This window comes from Oncorhynchus mykiss, chromosome 15 (genome assembly GCF_013265735.2).
Source record: "Oncorhynchus mykiss isolate Arlee chromosome 15, USDA_OmykA_1.1, whole genome shotgun sequence".
Taxonomy (NCBI): domain Eukaryota; kingdom Metazoa; phylum Chordata; class Actinopteri; order Salmoniformes; family Salmonidae; genus Oncorhynchus; species Oncorhynchus mykiss.
The window spans coordinates 4,149,415-4,168,449 of NC_048579.1; the positions used below are offsets into that span (position 1 = coordinate 4,149,415).

General features: G+C 44.0%; 1 protein-coding gene across 4 annotated transcripts; it reads right to left on the reverse strand.

The window, feature by feature from the left end:
• Positions 1-4,837: 4,837 nt before the first annotated feature.
• Positions 4,838-18,277, reverse strand: LOC110490880 (peptidase inhibitor 15-A). Of its 4 annotated transcripts, none has more exons than XR_005036342.1 (7): positions 17,772-18,277; positions 17,179-17,510; positions 14,832-14,950; positions 10,409-10,541; positions 10,084-10,199; positions 7,894-9,341; positions 4,838-7,699 (listed from the first exon to the last, which is right to left on the reverse strand). XR_005036342.1 is itself a non-coding variant. In XM_036945666.1 (6 exons), exons 2-6 carry the CDS (start codon positions 17,455-17,457, stop codon positions 9,206-9,208), a joined length of 783 nt encoding a protein of 260 aa, XP_036801561.1. In that variant the 5' UTR covers positions 17,458-17,510; positions 17,772-18,277; the 3' UTR covers positions 4,838-9,205. The 4 variants fall into 4 exon arrangements, 1 of the variants encoding a protein (XP_036801561.1); XR_005036343.1 differs by having other exon boundaries at positions 4,838-6,498; positions 6,579-9,341; XR_005036344.1 differs by having other exon boundaries at positions 4,838-6,427; positions 6,499-9,341.
• Between the last annotated feature and the right edge of the window lie 758 nt (positions 18,278-19,035).

The window sequence follows — 19,035 nt, forward strand, 5'->3', positions numbered from 1 at the left end:
TGGACCGGACTGGCAAGCTTTAAACAACTGAGGAATCATTCTGTTAAAAAAAAAAAATATCTGAAAGGCTAAATCTGATTATTACGTAACCACTCTTTTAGATTGTAATGGGAACCCTGCTACATTTTGGAAAACTATCAAATCCCTGACTGGTTCTACTTCTTCCTCTCTTCCACGACAAATTGATTCAGACACGAGGAAAACAACAACACCATTGATGCCTTTAATAATCACTGTTTCCTTTCAGCGGTCTATCTATCTCTGAAAGAACTTGTAAGCCTATTCACAATGACACTGGGCTGGATGCTGATAGGGGGAAACCTGCTGAATGATCTGAGAAATGAAAACTTTTCTTTTAGGCTACTTACAGAAAAATAAATCCTGGATCCTTTGCTAGCAATAGACAAGTAATCCACAGGAGGCGATCATTTGGATCCTAGTATGCTTAAGTAGCACCCATCATTGTTAGATCAATAACCCAATGTTTTTTACATAACATTGTTATCAGGAAACATTCCATAGGTAAATAGTAAATCACCTGTTGTGCAGCCACTCCAGAAGGATGGGGACAGTAGTGATGTTGTCAGACTGTGTCTGGTGCAGGAGAGCAGAGATGAGTGAACAGGCACACGAAGTCCCACGAAATAATGTACAACAATACAAAACCAGGGGTTCAATACAATACCCGGAAAATAACAGCCTGTCACACAAATAAATGTAACGAACCATTACACACACAGACATGGGGGGAACAGAGGATAATATACACGTAGAGTGATGAGGGGATGTAAACCAGGTGTGCGGAAAAACAAGACAAAACAAATGGAAAGTGAAAGGTGGAGCAGCGATGACGAGAAGACCGGTGACGTCGACCGCCGAGCGCCCCCCGAACAAGGAGAGGAGCCGACTTCTGCGGGAGTTGTGACAGTAATGCCCTTTGTTTTGTTACAAGTGACAGTTTTGATACTCAGCAACGGGCAAGGTTCTGATAGATGGGTGTGTCTTGGTGTGGTGGCACATAAAACCATGCCCACTAACCACGCCCACAAACCAAGTCCACAAGCGACACCCACAAGCCACACCCACACAAACAAACAAGCCACACCCACAAGGCACACCCACAAGCCACACCCACAAGCCACACCCACAAACCACATCCACAAACCACGCCCACAAACAACATCCACAAGCCACACCCACATCCACAAACCACGCCCACAAACCACATCCACAAGCCACATCCACAAGCCACACCCACAAACCACACAAACAAACCATGCCCACAAACCCCGCCCACAAACCACATCCACAAGCCACACCCACAAACCACACAAACAAACCACGCCCACAAGCCACACCCACAATCCACACACAAACCAACTTGTGTTTGGACTCAGTTCCAAGCCAACGTTTTATTAGGAGCTGTTCAAAACACTGCAAAATCAGTGCCGTTCCCCTTTATAAGCCCATCTAAGAAGACACTTCTCCAGCTTAATGCAAACTGTAGTGAGCTTGGGCTCAACTCTCAGAGACAGAGAGACTCCTCCAGTCTGTAGTGAGCTTGGTCTCAACTCTCAGAGAGAGAGAGACTCCTCCAGTCTGTAGTGAGCTTGGTCTCAACTCTCAGAGAGCGAGAGACTCCTCCAGTCTGTAGTGAGCTTGGTCTCAACTCTCAGAGACAGAGAGACTCCTCCAGTCTGTAGTGAGCTTGGTCTCAACTCTCAGAGAGAGAGAGACTCCTCCAGTCTGTAGTGAGCTTGGTCTCAACTCTCAGAGACAGAGAGACTCCTCCAGTCTGTAGTGAGCTTGGGCTCAACTCTCAGAGACAGAGAGACTCCTCCAGTCTGTAGTGAGCTTGGTCTCAACTCTCAGAGACAGAGAGACTCCTCCAGTCTGTAGTGAGCTTGGGCTCAACTCTCAGAAACAGAGAGACTCCTCCAGTCTGTAGTGAGCTTGATGCCATCTGCCACCTGTGTATGTGTGTGTGTGTGTGTGTGTGTGTGTGCGTGCGTGTGTGCGTGCGTGCGTGCGTGCGTGTGTGTGTGCGTGTGTTACAACCGCAGGTTCCCTGGTCCAAGTTGTATGAGGTATCTGATACCGTTAGTGTCAGGGCTGAGGTGGATATAGACTGTAGGCTCTTTATGTCTCCACCTCGTAAAAAGTCACGCCCATTTGGACCTGCAGTATTCGGGATATGTTGTTTGGGTTCTGTTTTTATTGTAGTGAAATCCATCTGACTATATTTACGTTGGGTCAGCAGAGTAAGAGTCCTATGAGACAAGAAAAATACCTGTAACATAATCCATTATCTTGTGTAGTAAATTCCCTAGCCTATTATTCTTTGACTTGGCATTAGTATTTTCATTATACTGCCATTATCTTTTTCCAAGCAGCATGGGGCGTGAATATTCATTAAAGCATTTAGAGATGAGAGAGGTTTTGCTCTATGTTAGCAAGCCGTTGTAATAAATACACAGCTATGTGGGCTAACAGGATATGCTATGTGGGCTAACAGGATATGCTATGTGGGCTAACAGGATATGCTATGTGGGCTAACAGGATATGCTATGTGGGCTAACAGGATATGCTATGTGGGCTAACAGGATATGCTATGTGGGTTAACAGGATATGCTATGTGGGCTAACAGGATATGCTATTCTAACAGGACGCCACAAACGATCTGTATACCTCAGATGCTTAATTTGTATTTTATTGAAGTGAATAAACTCAGCTCACTGAGAGAGAGAGAGACAGAGAGAGAGAGAGAGAGAGAGAGAGAGAAACTGCACAAAATATCAGTAGTCATCCACCAAACCTAAGAAGATCATGCCAATATCTGTGAATGTCTGAAATCATGCTCCCAATCTGAGGAACGCAATGCTCCATCTCTGTCAAACAGATGTGTCAATAGACCTCCTTTGAGGTACATTCCACTGACCTCAAGACGGGGAGAGAGAGAGAGACATACAGACAGCCAGACAGAGAGAGAGAGAGATAGAGGGAGAGAGAGAGGAAGGAAGGAAGAGAGAGAGAGAGAAAGAGAGAGAGAGAGAGAGAGAGAGAGAGAGAGAGAGAGAGAGAGAGAGAGAGAGAGAGAGAGAGAGAGAGAGACTATCATCTTACTCGTCTATGAAACCAAACCATAAATCATGTTAATTGACCATATACAGTAACAACTTTTTATTATAATGTCATAACTAGCCAATATCAGTATTCATTGGTACAGGACCAAAATGATGTCACATGTTGCCCTGACCATAAATGGAAAAGGGGAGGAGCCTTTAGGGCCCTTAAAAGTGCCTCCGGGAGTTTTCTGTGCATGAGTCATATCCCCTGTAGCTTCTTTTATTATTGTATTTCTCCAGAGTAGGACTTTTATTATGATATAGTAGGACTGTTATTATGATATAGTAGGACTTTTATTATGATATAGTAGGACTTTTATTATGATATAGTAGGACTTTTATTATGATATAGTAGGACTTTTATTATGATATAGTAGGACTTTTATTATGATATGGTAGGACTTTTATTATGATATAGTAGGACTTTTATTATGATATAGTAGGACTTTTATTATGATATAGTAGGACTTTTATTATGATATAGTAGGACTTTTATTATGATATAGTAGGACTTTTATTATGATATAGTAGGACTTTTATTATGATATGGTATTATGATAGTCCTATAGAGACTGTATTACACAGTAGTTTATATTATGATAGTCCTATAGAGACTGTATAGAGACTGTGTTATACAGTAGGGTTTATATTATGATAGTCCTATAGAGACTGTATAGAGACTGTATTACACAGTAGTTTATATTATGATAGTCCTATAGAGACTGTATAGAGACTGTGTTATACAGTAGGGTTATATTATGATAGTCCTATAGAGACTGTATAGAGACTGTGTTATACAGTAGGGTTATATTATGATAGTCCTATAGAGACTGTATAGAGACTGTATTATACAGTAGGGTTATATTATGATAGTCCTATAGAGACTGTATAGAGACTGTATTATACAGTAGGGTTGGGAGAGAATTCACTTCCTGACCTAGATTAAAAGGGATTTCTGACATATTTGCCAAATTGGAATTGTCAAAGATTTTGCTTGCCAATACTAGTGCTTAGTTATTATATATATTGTAAACATACCAACCACACTAAATTACCATACAGACCACAATAAATGACCATACAGACCATACTAAATTACCATACAGACCATACTAAATTACCATAGAGATCATACAAAATTACCGTACAGACCATACTAAATTACCATACAGACCATACTAAATTACCATACAGACCATAATAAATTACTATACAGACCATACTAAATTACAATACAGATCATACTAAATTACCATACAGACCATACTAAATTACCATACAGATCATACTAAATTACCATACAGACCATACTAAATTACCATACAGGTCATACTAAATTACCATACAGACCATACTAAATTACCATACAGACCATACTAAATTACCATACAGACCACACTAAATTACCATACATACCATACTAAATTACCATACAGATCTTACTAAATTACCATACAGACCATACTTAATTAACATACAGACATACTAAATTACCATACAGACCATACTAAATTACCATACAGACCATCCTAAATTACCATACAGACCATCCTAAATTACCATACAGACCATACTAAATTACCATACAGACCATACTAAATTACCATACAGACCATACTAAATTACCATACAGACCATTATAAATTGGAGGAAACAATACAAGGTATTTTTTAATGTTATCTGAATCAAAACCAGTATGCAATTGGAAAGAATTCCACATTTATAGAAAGTTTATTTTACAAAACAATAATAAAAAAAAAACATCCTTTAATTAAATATTTCTGGAATATAACTTAGCAACAGTATGAATGTAGTATGAGGATATTGATTTTCTGGGTATGAGGTTCTATGGAGTGATTTTCCATCTAAGAACTGAAAACAGCTCAGTGATACATTATACAACATGACACAACAACAGAATCAAAGCCATCGACCAAAACACATGCTGTAAGGACATACCTGGATCCTTTCAATGCAATACTGTCCATCTGCCCCATGGTATACACTTTCCACTGAGCCTTCTGTATGCTCCGAGTCATGTTAACAGACAAACAACAAGCAACACAAACAGTATTTTACCTGTCCTATAGCAACCAGTACTGAACCTGTCCTACAGCTACCAGTACCTAACCTGTCCTATAGCAACCAGTACTGAATCTGTCCTACAGCTACCAGTACCTAACCTGTCCTCTAGCAACCAGTACTGAATCTGTCCTACAGCTACCAGTACCTAACCTGTCCTCTGGCAACCAGTACTGAATCTGTCCTACAGCTACCAGTACTGAATCTGTCCTACATCAACCAGAACTGAACCTGTCCTCTAGCAACAAGAACTGAACCTGTCCTCTAGCAACAAGAACTGAACCTGTCCTACAGCTACGAGTACCTAACCTGTCCTATAGCAACCAGTACTGTATCTGTCCTACAGCTACCAGTACCTAACCTGTCCTCTAGCAACCAGTACTGAATCTGTCCTACAGCTTCCAGTATCTAACCTGTCCTACAGCTACCAGAACTGAATGTCACATCAATGTCATGTTGGTCAAGTGTTACATCTGCAATTGTGTCATCCACAGAAACAGGAGGCCAGTCGTTCCCAATAGAGCTCATCACATATACAGGCCATTCTGTGGTGGACTCTCCCCTGTACAGTAAGTACAGCCCTCCCTGTGGGAAACATCACTTTAGTCAATTAGCTTCAGGATATGGATGGAAATGCCATTTGCTGCAATTGTAATGTGGTTTGGTAGTCTACTGGCTGAGCAATGTGGTTTGGTAGTCTACTGGCTGAGCTATGTGGTTTGGTAGTCTACTGGCTGAGCTATGTGGTTTGGTAGTCTACTGGCTGAGCTATGTGGTTTGGTAGTCTACTGGCTGAGCTATGTGGTTTGGTAACCTACTGGCTGAGCTATGTGGTTTGGTAGTCTACTGGCTGAGCTATGTGGTTTGGTAGTCTACTAGCTGAGCAATGTGGTTTGGTAGTCTACTGGCTGAGCTATGTGGTTTGGTAGTCTACTGGCTGAGCTATGTGGTTTGGTAGTCTACTGGCTGAGCTATGTGGTTTGGTAACCTACTGGCTGAGCTATGTGGTTTGGTAGTCTACTGGCTGAGCTATGTGGTTTGGTAGTCTACTGGCTGAGCTATGTGGTTTGGTAGTCTACTGGCTGAGCTATGTGGTTTGGTAGTCTACTGGCTGAGCTATGTGGTTTGGTAGTCTACTGGCTGAGCTATGTGGTTTGGTAACCTACTGGTTGAGCTATGTGGTTTGGTAGTCTACTGGCTGAGCTATGTGGTTTGGTAACCTACTGGTGGGGTTAGCTGTAGTTGCTATTTGGTTTGGTAGTCTACTGGCTGAGCTTTGTGGTTTGGTAACCTACTGGTGGGGTTAGCTGTAGTTGCTATGTGGTTTGGTAGGCTGTTGGATTAGCTGTAGCTGCTATGTGGTTTGGTAACCTACTGGTGGGGTTAGCTGTAGTTGCTGTGTGGTTTGTTAGGCTGTTGGGTTAGCTGTAGTTGCTATGTGGTTTGGTAACCTCCTGGTGGGGTTAGCTGTAGTTGCTGTGTGGTTTGTTAGGCTGTTGGGTTAGCTGTAGTTGCTATGTGGTTTGGTATTCTGTTGGGTTAGCTGTAGTTGCTGTGTGGTTTGTTAGGCTGTTGGGTTAGCTGTAGTTGCTATGTGTTTTGGTAGGCTGTTGGGTTAGCTGTAGTTGCTGTGTGGTTTGTTAGGCTGTTGGGTTAGCTGTAGTTGCTATGTGGTTTGGTATTCTGTTGGGTTAGCTGTAGTTGCTATGTGGTTTGGTAGGCTGTTGGGTTAGCTGTAGTTGCTATGTGGTTTGGTAGGCTGTTGGGTTAGCTGTAGTTGCTATGTGGTTTGGTAACCTACTGGTTGGGTTAGCTGTAGTTGCTATGAGGCTTGGTAACCTACTGGTTGGGTTAGCTGTAGTTGCTATGTGGCTTGGTAGGCTGTTGGGTTAGCTGTAGTTGCTATGTGGCTTGGTAGGATGTTGGGTTAGCTATAGTTGCTATGTGGCTTTTTAGGCTGTTGTGTTAGCTTCAGTTGCTATGTGGCTTGGTAGGCTGTTGGGTTAGCTTCAGTTGCTATGTGGCTTTTTAGGCTGTTGTGTTAGCTTCAGTTGCTATGTGGCTTTGTAGGCTGTAGGGTTAGCTGTAGTTGCTATGTGGTTTGGTAGGCTGTTGGGTTAGCTGTAGTTGCTATGTGGCTTGGTAGGCTGTTGGGTTAGCTGTAGTTGCTATGTGGTTTGGTAGGCTGTTGGGTTAGCTGTAGTTGCTATGTGGTTTGGTAACCTACTGGTTGGGTTAGCTTCAGTTGCTATGTGGCTTGGTAGGGTGTTGGGTTAGCTGTAGTTGCTATGTGGTTTGGTAGGCTGTTGGGTTAGCTGTAGTTGCTATGTGGTTTGGTAGGCTGTTGGGTTAGCTGTAGTTGCTATGTGGTTTGGTAACCTACTGGTTGGGTTAGCTGTAGTTGCTATGAGGCTTGGTAACCTACTGGTTGGGTTAGCTGTAGTTGCTATGTGGTTTGGTAGTCTACTGGCTGAGCTTTGTGGTTTGGTAACCTACTGGTGGGGTTAGCTGTAGTTGCTATGTGGCTTGGTAGACTGTTGGGCTAGCTGTACTTGCTATGTGGCTTGGTAGGCTGTTGGGTTAGCTGTAGTTGCTATGTGGCTTGGTAGGCTGTTGGGTTAGCTGTAGTTGCTATGTGGTTTGGTAGTCTGTTGGGTTAGCTGTAGCTGCTATGTGGTTTGGTAACCTACTGGTGGGGTTAGCTGTAGTTGCTATGTGGTTTGGTAGGCTGTTGGGTTAGCTGTAGTTGCTATGTGGCTTGGTAGGCTGTTGGGTTAGCTGTAGTTGCTATGTGGCTTTTTAGGCTGTTGGGTTAGCTTCAGTTGCTATGTGGCTTGGTAGCCTAGTGGTTGAGTGCTTCATGTTAGTTGAGGTCTGAGACCTGAGGCTATGTTCTTCTGACCATGACAAGGCATAACCTACACATTGTGTGTAATGCCTTCAGCACCATTGACACATGCTGGGATTCATTGCAAGGTGTGTTACAACGCAGCACACTGTAACAGACAAAAAAGGAAGCATCGCTGGAGACACCTTGCAGTTTAGGACACAGCGTTGCGTTTCCTAGCTAAGAGAGATTTGCGGTGGCTAAGGGGTCGATTCAATCTGAATCACTAAATCACTAAATTGGCGATTGAAATTTAAAGATAATTTCTGATTGAGCCGACATAGGCAGTGTTTACCGTGGCTCCGGGGCGGCAGGCTAGCCTTGTGGTTAGAGCGTTGGTACTAGTAACCAGAAGGTTGCCAGTTCAAACCCCCGAGCTGACAAGGTACAAATCTGTCATTCTGCCCCTGAACAGGCAGTTAACCCACTGTTCCTAGGCCGTCATCGAAAATAAGAATTTGTTCTTAACAGACTTGCCTAGTTTAAAAAAATAAACTCCGCTCACATTGCCTTTAAATGTCTATTACACCATAGAATTGGTACAGATTGAATCGAGCCCTAATTAACGGCACATAAGTGAATAATGTTCTCTCCACAGTTAGCCAAAATGATTAGCTAAGCGAGCGAAAAAAAACCTGTAAAAGTTAGTTAACCATCACTTGTAAAAATGATTTTTGCTTGCTACCGTTAGCGTTGGAATGTCAATAACTTGTATCCATTTGACCCATCGTGAGGCACATCCATGCGTGTCCACATTCTATGGGTACATGTGACCAATGGTAAACCCATTACACTGTAACACTGTCAGGAAACATACTGCACAAGATAAATTATCATCCGACTGTATCAATCAATCAATCTAATTCATCAAATGATAATCATTAAAAAAAAAAAAGAATATGTCAAATAAAAAACATGAATTCTATGTACACATTATTATAAATGTATGCTTTAATCTTAAATAAGTGTGTTTTCCACGAATGTTGTGCAAATCCTTCAAGGGGGAAAGTCTCTGTGTTGGGGTCGGGGGTCAGCGTGTTAGCACCAAATGGCAATAGGGAATAAGGTGTGATTTGGGACGCAGCCTTAGTCAGGACAGGGACTCCTGGCTCTATTTGAACCACTGCAGATAGTTTGTGTTGAGGGCTGGGAAGCACATGTTGTTGGAACAGGAGCCTCCGTAGCTCGGGGGACAGGCGGAGCACGGGACGCCTACTTTGTAGGGTGCCTCTCCGATCCAGTTCCCTCTGGAAAACACAAGACAGACAGACACAGAGTTAATACTGGCACGGAGTGGTCTGGGATTCAGCTATAAGATAGCATTGAAACTATGTAACTATCTCATAGGGAATGTATTTAGGGAATGTGAAAGCTAGCCAGAGAGATAACGGTAAAAATGTTCGCATATTTTGGGTGACGTAATTTTCTTCATTTCAGTAAGCCTGTGAGTGGCTACATCGATAGTGGCCACAGTTGTCCCTTTGGAAGGAAAATGCTTCTCTTGATTGACTTTTATAAAACACAACTGCACATGTCCTAAGACACCTGCTGACACATGTGTTCTTCAGTGTGGAAGCCGTTGGTGATTTAGAAACATGTCAGCTGGTTGTATTATGAGATCACAAGTCAGTCAGAATTCCCAAGGCCTTCGATCACGGAATACAGGAAGAGAGAAATGACTCTGGACTTCTTTGAGGTTCTGGAGGAGTTGGAATGTACCTGGGACCTGGTATGTATATTCAGCTGTGTGCTGAAGCTCAAGCTCCAACGGAAGGAGATGAACCGTACGGTTGCCAAAACAGGCAGGTTGAGTATTGGCATGCTCAGAACTACCAGTTTACCATTGTTAAAAGTAACAGGTCAACAGCATAGAAGTTGATGTGAAAAAACAAAGACTTTTCCTAAAGATACTGTATTCCTACTTCTTGAAATGTCAAAAGGGGGCTTAAGTTGGAAAAGAAAAATAGCATTCTATTACCGTCTACTTACTTAGATGAATAGTTACACACTAAGAATGTAGTCCGTTTCCACACGTTCCCCCACACGTTCATATTGTGACAGGTGTGTATAGCACAGCCGACTTTGTTTGTTGTGGCCCAAACCATCTGTAAAGTAGAGAGACAGTAGGGATCATCAATTATCCAAAGATCATCCATACCACTATCATCAAAATGACAGGTTCAAATTCAACTTTTCCAATCAAGCATCGATGTCAATGGGAGATTTGCACTACACTTCAAGTCAAGCATGTGAATCTTAAGTTAATTTATTCTGCCCATACAACATTATGACTTTTCCTTGACTGTCTTCTTACCTGTGTATAATGTGTACACATGGGTCCGTAGCATTTAAGGGGGCATCTGGGGTTGCAGTCCCGGGGGTAAGGGAACACATAGTCCTTCACTTCATCATGCCAGGGCTTCACCAACTGGAGAATGGAGCGGTAGCTGAGGACAGAGACAGACTGGTTAGTACTGAGGACAGACACAGACTGGTTATTACTGAGGACAGGGACAGACTGGTTAGTACTGAGGACAGAGACAGACAGATTAGTACTGAGGACAGAGACAGACTGGTTAGTACTGAGGACAGACACAGACTGGTTAGTACTGACGACAGAGACAAACAGATTAGTACTGAGGACAGAGACAGACTGGTTAGTACTGAGGACAGACACAGACTGGTTAGTACTGAGGACAGAGACAGACAGATTAGTACTGAGGATAGAGACAGACTGGTTAGTACTGAGGACAGACACAGACTGGTTAGTACTGGGGACAGAGACAGACAGATTAGTACTGAGGACAGACACAGACTGGTTAGTACTGAGGACAGACACAGACTGGTTAGTACTGAGGACGGAGACAGACATATAAGTACTGAGGACAGACACAGACTGGTTAGTACTGAGGACAGACACAGACTGGTTAGTACTGAGGACAGAGACAGACAGATTAGTACTGAGGACAGACAGATTAGTACTGAGAACAGAGACAGACAGATTGGTACTGAGGACAGACACAGACTGGTTAGTACTGAGGACAGAGACAGACAGATTAGTACTGAGGACAGAGACAGACTGGTTAGTACTGAGGACAGACACAGACTGGTTAGTACTGAGGACAGACACAGACTGGTTAGTACTGAGGACAGAGACAGACAGATTAGTACTGAGGACAGAGACAGACTGGTTAGTACTGAGGACAGACACAGACTGGTTAGTACTGAGGACAGAGACAGACAGATTAGTACTGAGGGTAGAGACAGACTGGTTAGTACTGAGGACAGACACAGACTGGTTAGTACTGAGGACAGACACAGACTGGTTAGTACTGAGGACAGACACAGACTGGTTAGTACTGAGGACAGAGACAGACAGATTAGTACTGAGGACAGAGACAGACTGGTTAGTACTGAGGACAGACACAGACTGGTTAGTACTGAGGACAGAGACAGACAGATTAGTACTGAGGACAGAGACAGACTGGTTAGTACTGAGGACAGACACAGACTGGTTAGTACTGAGGACAGAGACAGACAGATTAGTACTGAGGGTAGAGACAGACTGGTTAGTACTGAGGACAGACACAGACTGGTTAGTACTGAGGACAGAGACAGACAGATTAGTACAGAGGACAGACACAGAGACGTGATGTGATCATAACAACTTACAGGAACTCAAGTCCTTTTGTTCACCTGACCTAGAATTCCTTACAATCAAATACCGATCGCATTATCTACCAAGAGAATTATCTTCGATCATAATCACAGTCGTGTATATATCCCCCCCAAGCAGACACATTGACGGCCCTGAAAGAACTTCATTCAACTCTGTGTAAACTGGAAACCACATATCCTGATATCTTGAGGCTGCATTTATTGTAACAAGCTCCCTAAATTTAATCAGCATATCGAATGCGCGACCCGGGCTGGCAAAAGTCTGGATCATTGTTATTCAGACTTCCGCGACGCATATAAAGCCCTCCCCCGCCCTCCTTTCGGAAAATTTGACCATGACTCCATTTTGTTGCTCCCAGCCTATAGACAGAAACTAAAACAGGAAACGCCCGTGCTCAGGTCTGTTCAACGCTGGTCCGACCAATCGGATTCCACGCTTCAAGATTGCTTCAATCACGTGGACTGGGATATGTTCCGCATAGCGTCAGACAATAACATTGATGAATACGCTGATTCGGTGAGCTAGTTTATTAGCAAGTGCATCGGTGATGTTGTACCCACAGCGTCTATTAAAACCTTCCCCAACCAGAAACCGTGGATTGATGACGGCATTTGCGCAAAACTGAAAGCGCAAGCAACTGCTTTTAATCAGGGCAAGGTGACCGGAAACATGACCGAATACAAAACAGTGTAGCTGTTCCCTCCGCAAGGTAATCAAACAAGCTAAGCGTCAGTGTAGAGACAAAGTGGAGTCGCAATTCAACGGCTCAGACACAAGAGGTATGTGGCAGGGTCTACAGTCAATCACGGACTACATAAGGAAAACCAGCCCCGTCGCGGACCCCAATGTCTTGCTCCCAGACAGACTAAACACCTTCTTCGCTCGCTTTGAGGACAATACAGTGCCACCGACACGGCCTGCTACCAAAACCAACGTAAGTAAAACATTTAAAAGTGTTAACCCTGGCAAGGCTGCAGGCCCAGACGGCATCCCCAGCCGCGTCCTCAGAGCATGTGCAGACCAGCTGGCTGGTGTGTTTACAGACATATTCAATCAATCCTTATCCCAGTCTGCTCTTCCCACATGCTTCAAGAGGGCCACCATTGTTCCTGTTCCCAAGAAAGTTAAGGTAACTGAGCTAAATGACTTCCGCCCCGTAGCACTCACTTCTGTCATCATGAAATGCTTTGATAGACTAGTCAAGGACCATATCACCTCCACCCTACCTGACACCCTAGACCCACTCCAATTTGCTTACCGCCCCAATAGGTCAACAGACGACGCAATCGCAATCACACTGCACACTGCCCTAACCCATCTGGACAAGAGGAATAGCTATGTAAGAATGCTGTTCATCAACTACAGCTCTGACCCTGGGTCTCGACTCCGCCCTGTGCAACTGGGACCTGGACTGCCTGACTGAGGACAGACAGATCAGTACAGAGGACAGGGACAGACAGATTAGTACTGAGGACAGACAGATTAGTACTGAGGACAGAGACAGACAGATTAGTACTGAGGACAGAGACAGACAGATTAGTACTGAGGACAGACAGATTAGTACTGAGGACAGAGACAGACAGATTAGTACTGAGGACAGAGATATACAGATTAGTATTGAGGACAGAGACAGGTGGTGAGGATAGGTAACAACATCTCCACCCCACTGATCCTCAACACTGGGTCCCCACAAGGGTGCGTTCTCAGCCCTCTCCTGTACTCCCTGTTCACCCATGACTGCGTGGCCATGTACGCCTCCAACTCAATCATCAAGTTTGCAGTGGTAGGCTTGATCACCAACAACGACGAGACGGCCTACAGGGAGGAGGTTAGGGCCCTCGGAGTGTGGTGTCAGGAAAATAACCTCACACTCAATGTCAACAAAACAAAGGAGATGATCGTGGACTTCAGAAAACAGCAGAGGGAGTAGCCCCCTAGCCACATCAACGGGACAGTAGTGGAGAAGGTGGAAAGTTTTAAGTTCCTTGGCGTACACATCACAGACAAACTGAATTGGTCCACCCACACAGACAGCGTGGTGAAGAAGGTGCAGCAGCGCCTCTTCAACCTCAGGAGGCTGAAGAAATTCGGCTTGTCACCAACACCACTCACAAACTTCTACAGATGCACAATCAGGAGCATCCTGTCGGGCTGTATCACCGCCTGGTACTACAACTGCTCCGCCCACAACCGTAAGGCTCTCCAGAGGGTAGTGAGGTCTGCACAACGCATCACCGGGGGCAAACTACCTGCCCTCCAGGACACCTACACCACCCAATGTTACAGGAAGGCCATAAAGATCATCAAGGACATCAACCACCCGAGCCACTGCCTGTTCACCCCGCTATCATCCAGAAGGCGAGGTCAGTACAGGTGCATCAAAGCTGGGAACGAGAGACTGAAAAACAGCTTCTATCTCAAGGCCATCAGACTGTTAAACTGCCATCACTAACACTGAGTGGCTGCTGCCAACATACTGACTCAACTCTAGCCACTTTAATAATGGAAAAATTGATGTAATAAATGTATCACTAGCCACTTTAAACAATGCCACTTTATATAATGTTTACATACCCTACATTACTCATCTCATATGTATATACTGTACTCAATACCATCTACTGCATCTTGCCTAAGCCGTTCGGCCATCGCTCATTCATATATTTATATGTACACATTCTTATTCATTCCTTTACACTTGTGTGTATAAGTTAGTTGTTGTGAAATCGTTAGGTTAGGTTACTTGTTAAATATTACTGCACGGTCGGAACTAGAAGCACAAGCATTTCGCTACACTCGCAATGACATCTGCTAACCATGTGTTTGTGACCAATAACATTTGATTAGATGTATCCCCCATAGAGCTGTGGTCAACAATAGTGCACAGAATAGATAATACGGCACCATCTGGCACACATACAGGGTCACGAGATCCAGGATCCGTTCACCCTCCCCTCCGACATCCTGAACCTTAACCTTTAGAGGGTGATACACCAAACTGAGTTGGGGTCAGCACCTAGGGTCAACAGTGAAGGGTCAGAGGTTAGAGGTGACTCACCGTCCGGTCCTGACAGAGAGGTTCTGGCCCAGGAACCTGAGGAGGTGTCGAGGTCCGTGCTCCCACAGACACGAGTGGGCCCAGTCCTCAGCTGATTTAGACAGGGTCTCGTCCCACGTCTATACACACGTAGAAACACACACACACACACACACGCACACACGCACACACACACACACACGCACGCACGCACGCACGCACGCACACACACACACACACACACACACACACACACACACACACACACACACACACACACACACACACACACACAGTAGAAAGTAGACACAAGTAGAAACATACACACATATACACACACATACAAACACACACACAAAGACACGCAGAGAACATAAGAAAATTTAGAAAAGTGAATAACATGGACTGCAATGTAGTTTGTCTATAATCCATGTTCCCTACTAAAGGTTGTCTATAATCCATGTTCCCTACTAAAGGTTGTCTATAATCCATGTTCCCCTACTAAAGGTTGTCTATAATCCATGTTCCCCTACTAAAGCCTGTCTCTAATCCATGTTCCCCTACTAAAGCCTGTCTCTAATCCATGTTCCCCTACTAAAGCCTGTCTATAATCCATGTTCCCCTACTAAAGCCTGTCTATAATCCATGGTCCCCTACTAAAGCCTGTCTATAATCCATGTTCCCCGACTAAAGCCTGTCTCTAATCCATGTTCCCATACTAAAGCCTGTCTATAATCCATGTTCCCCTACTAAAGCCTGTCTATAATCCATGTTCCCATACTAAAGGTTGTTATACTGTAGATTGACATGTATTAAGGCCCTGAGAAATGGTTTACCTGATGGAACGTTGTAATGAATCATCTGTGAGCATGAGCAGCAGTGTAACCTTGTTTTCCTTTCTGTTTTCACAAAGGTTTCTAAGAAAACTAAACCGTCTGTAGGCTTTCTTAAAAAAACAAAAACAGAATGACTCTTCCAGCTCTGCATTGGTCTCTTTACAATATTCCATTTACGCGAGACTGTTCTGCTGCGTTCCCAGTACTCCAACGCAACCATGTTCCCTGAGTTATGACGCAACAATGCAACGTGGTATCTTCATGTATTCTACAGTACCGCTGGAACGGAACACGGAGCCAGAGAAGAATTGGATCAGGGTTTGGGACGAGAGACAACCTCCTAGATCGTTGCAGGCTACTCTCTCACGTGGTTCCGATTCAGAATGTTGTATTAGAGAATGGAAAGAGGCTTCCGCTCAGTGATTCCATCATCGTTCCTATGCAACTGGCCTGTTCAGAGCGAGACACTGCCAATAGTTGGTTTATCGTAGCTAGAGTCTTTTTTTACAGTAGCCTCTTTTGGGAACAATGCACTCTTCAATGTATCTAGAATACAAAAATAACCTAACGTGTGTTTCTACCCATTCATCATTAATTCATGAACTTCTCCAACCAAACCCATTACATTGCTACATGGACACTTGGATACCAAATAGCACCCTATTCCCTATATAGTGCACTACTATAGCACCCTATTCCCTATATAGTGCACTACCATAGCACCCTATTCCCTATATAGTGCACTACCATAGCACCCTATTTCCTATATAGTGCACAACTTTTGATTAGGGCACCCTATGACTTTGGTCAAAAGTAGTGCACTATATAGGGAATAGGGTGCTATAGTAGTGCACTATATAGGGAATAGGGTGCCGTGTGGGACGTGGTCGCAGTGTAGTTCAGAGCAGGATGTTCAGTGACAAATGTCTCTTCTGGCCCAGCTGTTGACCACATTTCAGGGTTCAGGACCACCTAGAGCCTTGCTGGTAGAGCCCGGAGGGGGGAAATGTAGAGAGCTCAAGTGCTCTTCAGTTATAGACGCTAGTAGTACCTCATAAAGACTAGACTAATGGGTTCACGTGGACCAAGGTTCTGTCCTAAATGAAATACAATGGGCCCTGGTCAAAAGTGGTGCACTGCATAGGGAAAAGGGTGCTATAGTAATGCACTATATAGGGAATAGGGTGCTATAGTAATGCACTATATAGGGAATAGGGTGCTATAGTAGTGCACTATATAGGGAATAGGGTGCTATAGTAGTGCACTATATAGGGAATAGGGTGCTATAGTAGTGCACTATATATGGAATAGGGTGCTATAGTAGTGGACTGCATAGGGAATAGGGTGTCTAAAGTTATACTGTTACACCAACGTGTAAAGTATAGTTTATCATAACACTTACCACTGATGTTACCAATAGGGGAATTATCAATACATACACGTCAATATCACAATCACACAATCACAAGAGCAAGTGAAGGCATTAAATCAATGAGCAATAGATTGATAAAGTTGGAAGATAAATCACTTACCATGTACTCCATATTGGACGCCGGAGGGAAAACTTTCCCTCTTACTTTATTGTGATAATCAAGAATGACAAGCATGTCGTTTTGGGAAATATAACGCTTCTTCCTGGTCAGAATAATATTCTTGCTGTCTGCTTCCCCATAGCTGAACGCTGAGCCAAGGTCGGTGAAATTGGTGGCTGGCAGCGTCGAGGACACGGTGGGAGAGTTGGCTGCCAATACACTTGCTCCGCAAGATATGCACAGCAGCAGCAAGTCTATGGAAAAGTGCGGAGCATTCATGTTTGCTTTTTTTTCAGATTTCTCAAATGCTGTATGTGAAGTCTGGATTTAATCTGAAATGAAAGCAATACAAATCCGAGACATTAGATACGTATATTTTTACGGTATGCCAACTAGAATGGGCCAAGATTTAAAATGTTCCATGCGTAAAATTGAATAACATCAGTGTTATTTAAAAAAATATATCCCACGCAAGTATGTAACCTAAGATAGTGTGACATTTCAAATAGTCAAAATGTCAAAGATGCATTCAGTGGAGAAATATCGGTGTCAACAGAAGAAATAAAATCCCTGGAAACTTGGAGCGGTCCTACCTTCTCCTTTTCAGCCGTATCTTGTACCTGCGTTGCCAGGCGACACTCTTCCAACCTTCCAGTTAGAATAGTAGACAGGAGGGATAGAGAGAGAGAGAGAGATGATGCTCAGTTCAAGCAGTAGCCTAGACTAGTCAAACTATACGAGGACTTCGGCTGCCGTTCTGCGCGCCGGGTTTTTATATATCACAGCGGTAGATGCAGGAAGTACGCCGGTCCGAAGGTGTGCTGACTGAGTCCCCTCCCTTTCACCTGAAAACAAAAACATCATTTGGAGAGAGATGTTATGTTGTATCACCTTCCTGGCAGAGAGCGCTTGCTTCAACTTAATCACAAACATCTGCTTTAAATTTGCGCAGCTGGACAAAGTGAAGAAGAAAATACGCGATGAGATAGCCACATAATCTCGTAATTCAGGTCAGATAGAGGTTTGGGAAGGGAGGTGGGTTTTACTGAGGTCATCAGGCAACAGAGACTATATGATGAGAAACTGGCTAAAGAAACATATAGGGCTAACCCACTTGCTGGGAATTGTAACATGACTCTTATAGTGACGATCGCTACACTGTAAAGAAGATGGCCATTATTCTACCTATGTCGCAGTGGTCTAAGGCACTGCATCTCATTGCTAGAGGCGTCACTACAGGCCCTGGTTCAATTCCAGGCATCATCACAACCGGATAATTAGGAGTCCCATAGGACGGCACACAATTGGCCCAGCTTTGTCTGGGTTTGGCAGGGGTAGGCCATAATTGTAAATAAGAATGTGTTCTTAAATAACTTGTCTAGTTAAAAAAAGGTTAAATAAAAAAATAAAAAAATGATTGAACCCATCAAGTGGTCTGTGGTTTCTGGTCTGGCTGGGGTGAGTGACATCCAACAGGTTTCTGGTCTGGCTGGGGTGAGTGACATCCATCAGGTTTCTGGTCTGGCTGGGGTGAGTGACATCCATCAGGTTTCTGGTCTGGCTGGGGTGAGTGACATCCATCAGGTTTCTGGTCTGGCTGGGGTGAGTGACATCCATCAGGTTTCTTGTCTGGCTGGGGTGAGTGACATCCATCAGGTTTCTTGTCTGGCTGGGGTGAGTGACATCTAACAGGTTTCTGGTCTGACTGGGGTGAGTGACATCCATCAGGTTTCTTGTCTGGCTGGGGTGAGTGACATCCAACAGGTTTCCTGTCTGGCTGGGGTGAGTGACATCCATCAGGTTTCTGGTCTGACTGGGGTGAGTGACATCCATCAGGTTTCTGGTCTGACTGGGGTG

Excerpts from the sequence above, each read along its gene's own strand:
- LOC110490880 (XM_036945666.1), bottom strand. The coding sequence starts at position 17,457 with ATGAATGCTCCGCACTTTTCCATAGACTTGCTGCTGCTGTGCATATCT. Across the intron at positions 14,951-17,178 it reads CGTCCAATATGGAGTACATG|ACGTGGGACGAGACCCTGTC; the intron begins GTAAGTGATTTA and ends ACGTGTGTATAG. Across the intron at positions 10,542-14,831 it reads CTCTCTGTCAGGACCGGACG|CTACCGCTCCATTCTCCAGT; the intron begins GTGAGTCACCTC and ends CTCTGTCCTCAG.